Source organism: Meriones unguiculatus, chromosome 11 (genome assembly GCF_030254825.1).
Source record: "Meriones unguiculatus strain TT.TT164.6M chromosome 11, Bangor_MerUng_6.1, whole genome shotgun sequence".
In the NCBI taxonomy this organism is placed as follows: Eukaryota; Metazoa; Chordata; class Mammalia; order Rodentia; family Muridae; genus Meriones; species Meriones unguiculatus.
In genome coordinates this window covers 36,685,595-36,689,458 of record NC_083359.1, presented here as the reverse complement: position 1 = coordinate 36,689,458, position 3,864 = coordinate 36,685,595, and the positions used below count along the sequence as shown (strand labels likewise).

The 3,864-nt window shown below is 47.4% G+C and overlaps 1 protein-coding gene across 1 annotated transcript; it reads right to left on the bottom strand.

Moving 5' to 3' along the window:
* Positions 1-504: 504 nt before the first annotated feature.
* Smim23 (small integral membrane protein 23) lies at positions 505-3,605 on the bottom strand. The gene is given in 5 exon segments (XM_021635610.2): positions 505-678; positions 680-868; positions 1,084-1,151; positions 1,330-1,381; positions 3,516-3,605. Coding segments are annotated over 5 exon segments (480 nt in total). The 3' UTR covers positions 505-597.
* Between the last annotated feature and the right edge of the window lie 259 nt (positions 3,606-3,864).

Below are 3,864 nucleotides of genomic sequence, written 5' to 3'. Positions count from 1 at the left end.
TTCTGTGTCTATCCGGAGTAGCTTTGTTGGCAACTAACAGGACTCCTGGTGTGCCTTCCCCACCTAGTTAGCACCTTGCTTGTTTTCAGACGGTTTCAGACGGCGCGCCGTGGCTTACAGGCTTCTTCGTACCAGCTGAAAGTCCGAAAGTGCCAGTAACGTGTTGCTAAGAGCAGATGTAATGCCTGGTGAGGCTCATTGTTGGCACACACACATTTACACAGACCTGAGCAACGATGTGAGCACACACATAAACATTCATGCACGTATGCACACACGAGACTATGTATTCACACATGAACTCACGTGTGAGTGTTCATAGGCTCATCCATGAGCAAATGCGAATATGCATGCACACACGTGAACACACATGTATACGTTTCTACTTTTTAAAAGAGAGAGATTAAGGAAATTTTCCCAGTGTCTCCAGTGAGTGGAAAGGAAGAGGTGAGTTCAAAGCCTCTGGGAGCTACCTCAGGCATGGTCCCCCAGCCAGTGTCCCCCTATTCTTCCTCAGTGTTCACGGCGTGAGCACCGAGCAGTGCATTTGGCCTTTCAGCCACTTTATTTTCTCAAGCCTGCCCGGAGCAGCAAGTGTCAGAGCCGGACCTTGTCACCTCCTCTTCCCTCTTCCCCGGGTCCCTGCACCTGCCCTTCACAAGTGACCTTTGTGGGCAGAGCAGGGGTCCTCTGGGCGCGGCTCTCCAAGAAGCGCATCCAGCCAGAATTCCAGGTCGCGCACCAGCTGCTCCAGATCTCGCACTTCTTTCTCTAGCTTCTCCAAAAAGCCGTGCAAGTTGATCTTCAGCCACTTCCTGAGGGTCCTTACTGGCTCTTCAGCGGGCTCCTTCGTCTGATATTCAAAACCCTGGAAGACAGACATCAAATCTGTATCTTCAAACTTTTCAGGGGGGTTGTTTTGTTTGGTTTTGTTTTTTAATTTGAGAACGCTCCCTAAGCCTTTGCATATGCTGTTCATCCTGCCTGGGCTACCCGACCCTGCCTTCTCCCCCTTGACCAGCTTTTATTTATCCTTCTCTCACCAGCTCCTCTGAGAAGCCTTCCTGGTCCCCTTAGTGTTACCTGCGATGCCACAGGGGTCTGAGGGTAGTTGCAGTCCCTGATCTGTCCCGACACTTCCCAGCTGCTTCCTGAAACAGGCACGGATATGACCTCTTAACAAGCACAGTCCAAATGAGGTCTCCGAGGTGGGAGGGGAAGTAGGAGTAGGCAGGGTGTGTGGGCACCGCACAGGAACCCTGTGAGGACCTCCCCCCACCCCGACTCTGTGGGCGTGGTTTCTCCTTCCTTAGGTTCCCCAATGCTTACCTGATATCCCTGTGCCCAGGTACAGCACCAACACCAGCAGTGCTAACAGCGTCTGGATGAAAAGAGGGAGGGAGGGGACAGAAAGGTGCATTCCTGGGCGCAGAAGGCTCCCTGAGCAGGGTTCAGCCACGGGGAGTTCAGTCATGGGTAGTTATCAGTCATTTGTAGACATTTCCCACTAAGTCACTCATGCTTCCAACCATCGCAAAAACAGACCATAGGACGACACTGACATGTATTTCTCCCCTTCACCCCCACCTTCTGAAGATTCACCTCTGCTGTCTCTCGGTAGCACCTAAAATCCTTTTATTCCAATGGAACTGTGGGAGGCTCCGACTTCGTGGAGGTATAATTCACACATAACAAAATGCCCAGTCTGATTAGTTTTGACTAGCATCTACCTGTTGACCCTGATGAAGATTCAACCCTTTCCATCACCTTGAAAGGTCCCTCCCGCCTCTCAGTGAGTCCACTGGGATACTGAGCTCATTCCTGAGTTTTGTGAAAATGAGCCAACAATGTCTTTTGTATAATGTTTCTGTTGTGGCTCCATGCTTTTGTATGTTCGATTTTATTGATGAGTTTGTTGCACGAGCCTATCACAGTCGCTGCTTGGGGTGGCCGTGGACAAAAGGGCTTTGAACATGCATGTACCTTGTCTTGGTGTGGACATGTTCCTCATTTCTGCTGGGTGACTATTCAGACATGGAAATGCCAGGACGGGGGGGGGTGGTGGATGTATTCTTGATTCTAGAACAATGTGCAGGGCTGGTTCTCAAGCTGTTTCCTCTGGCCCATCAGCCAGCCAGAGAATTCCAGCTGTTCCGTATCTTTGTCTGAACTTAGTAGTTTCAACTTCAATTTTAGGCATTCCGTTGTTAACTGTGCAGCGACATCTCAATCCAAAACATTTTGTGTTTTCCAAATTACCAGCGAGGTTTGGCATCTTTAGATTTTTAAAGACATTTATTTTATGTGTATAACTTTTCTGCCTGCATGTATGTATGTGAAAACACGTGTACACCTGGTGTTGGCAGAAGTCAGAAGAGGGCTTCGGATCCCCTGTAAGCGGAGTTACTTCAGATAGTTGTGGCTGCCACGTGGGTGCTAGCAACCAAACGTGGGACCTCTGCAAGATCAACGTGCACTCTTAGCTGCTGAGGCATCCCTCCACCTGGACCCTTAGCTTCTTATGGCTTTACCGGTGACTGTTAGTCTATATATCTTTGTTATGCCTATTGAAGTCATTTGCTCGTTTTTTTTTTAAATGGATTTTCTGTCTTTTGACTAAGATGTTGAGTTCTTTGAATATTTTGCATCTAAGTAGTTAGAAAAATATTGTATTTTATCAACTTATCTTTTTATTTTCGTATCAGTATCTTTTGACAATGAACAAGTTTCTTTTTATAAAGTCCGACTCATCCTTTTGGGGCTGTGCTTTTTGTATGAAGTCTAGAACATTTGCCTGGTCTAAGGTTTAAACATTTTATTGCATTAGCTTTTACATTTATGTATGTGATGCATTTTGAAGTAAATTTCTTACATAATATAAAATACTTAAAAATATAGATATTCAATGGTCCTATAATTATTTTTAAGACTATTTTTTCTTCATTGAATTAATTATATTGATGACTTTGAGCCACATGGGTGTTCCTGGATTCTGTTGCTTCATTGTTCTGTATATCTATCATTTGTTGATGCTACACCCATATGAGTCAGAATCTGCTAACCCCACCATGCCACCATACCATACACTAGAGGCTTTGGACAGTAGACACAAATTTTTCATCAGTTTATGCTGTTATATGGAGCCTTTCTCCTGAGCTTTCGTGTGTCACTGTCACCATGTCCTCAGGTGGCTTTTCCTCTGACCCACGTACCCCTTGTTGCCTCTTCTGACAAGGGCACAGCCTGGGCCATTAGACCAGAGACTTAAACACAGACACCTCCTTAAAAGCCTTGTCTACAAGTTGAGCCACTTGGGGATTAGTTCTGTTTCCAAAGGACAACACTGAAGCCATCTTATTTGTCTTGAGCGAGAATGAAGGGCGAGTCTGTAAGGGCTGTGGGAAGGGATGCTTGAGTCCCAGCGGTAGGCTCCACCTGGGAGGTGTGACTGCAGGGGAGCTGGCTCTTAAGTAAGGAGAGACAAGGAAGCCAGCATGCACCCTGCCTAGCCTTACCTGCTTCCTGTCATCACAGTGGCCACCCCTTCTCTGTTCAAGTAGCTCAGCTGCTGCCTGGCCCCTGCCATCTGTCTTCTGAGTTGCCATGTCTCTCTGCTCGGGGCCAGAGGATCGAGTGAATCGAAGAGCTCTCAGTGAATGTGCAGGTAGGTGACTCCCCTCCCCCACTCTGTGTCATCAGGCAAGTATGAGTCCTGATGTCACAGAAGGCAGAGGACAGCAAAGCCCACCACTCTCACCAGTGCCTCTCAGGGCACACACACAAACAGGCACAAACACACACAGAAATGCACAAACACACAGAGTCACAGACACACACAGACACATACAGAAACACACACACATG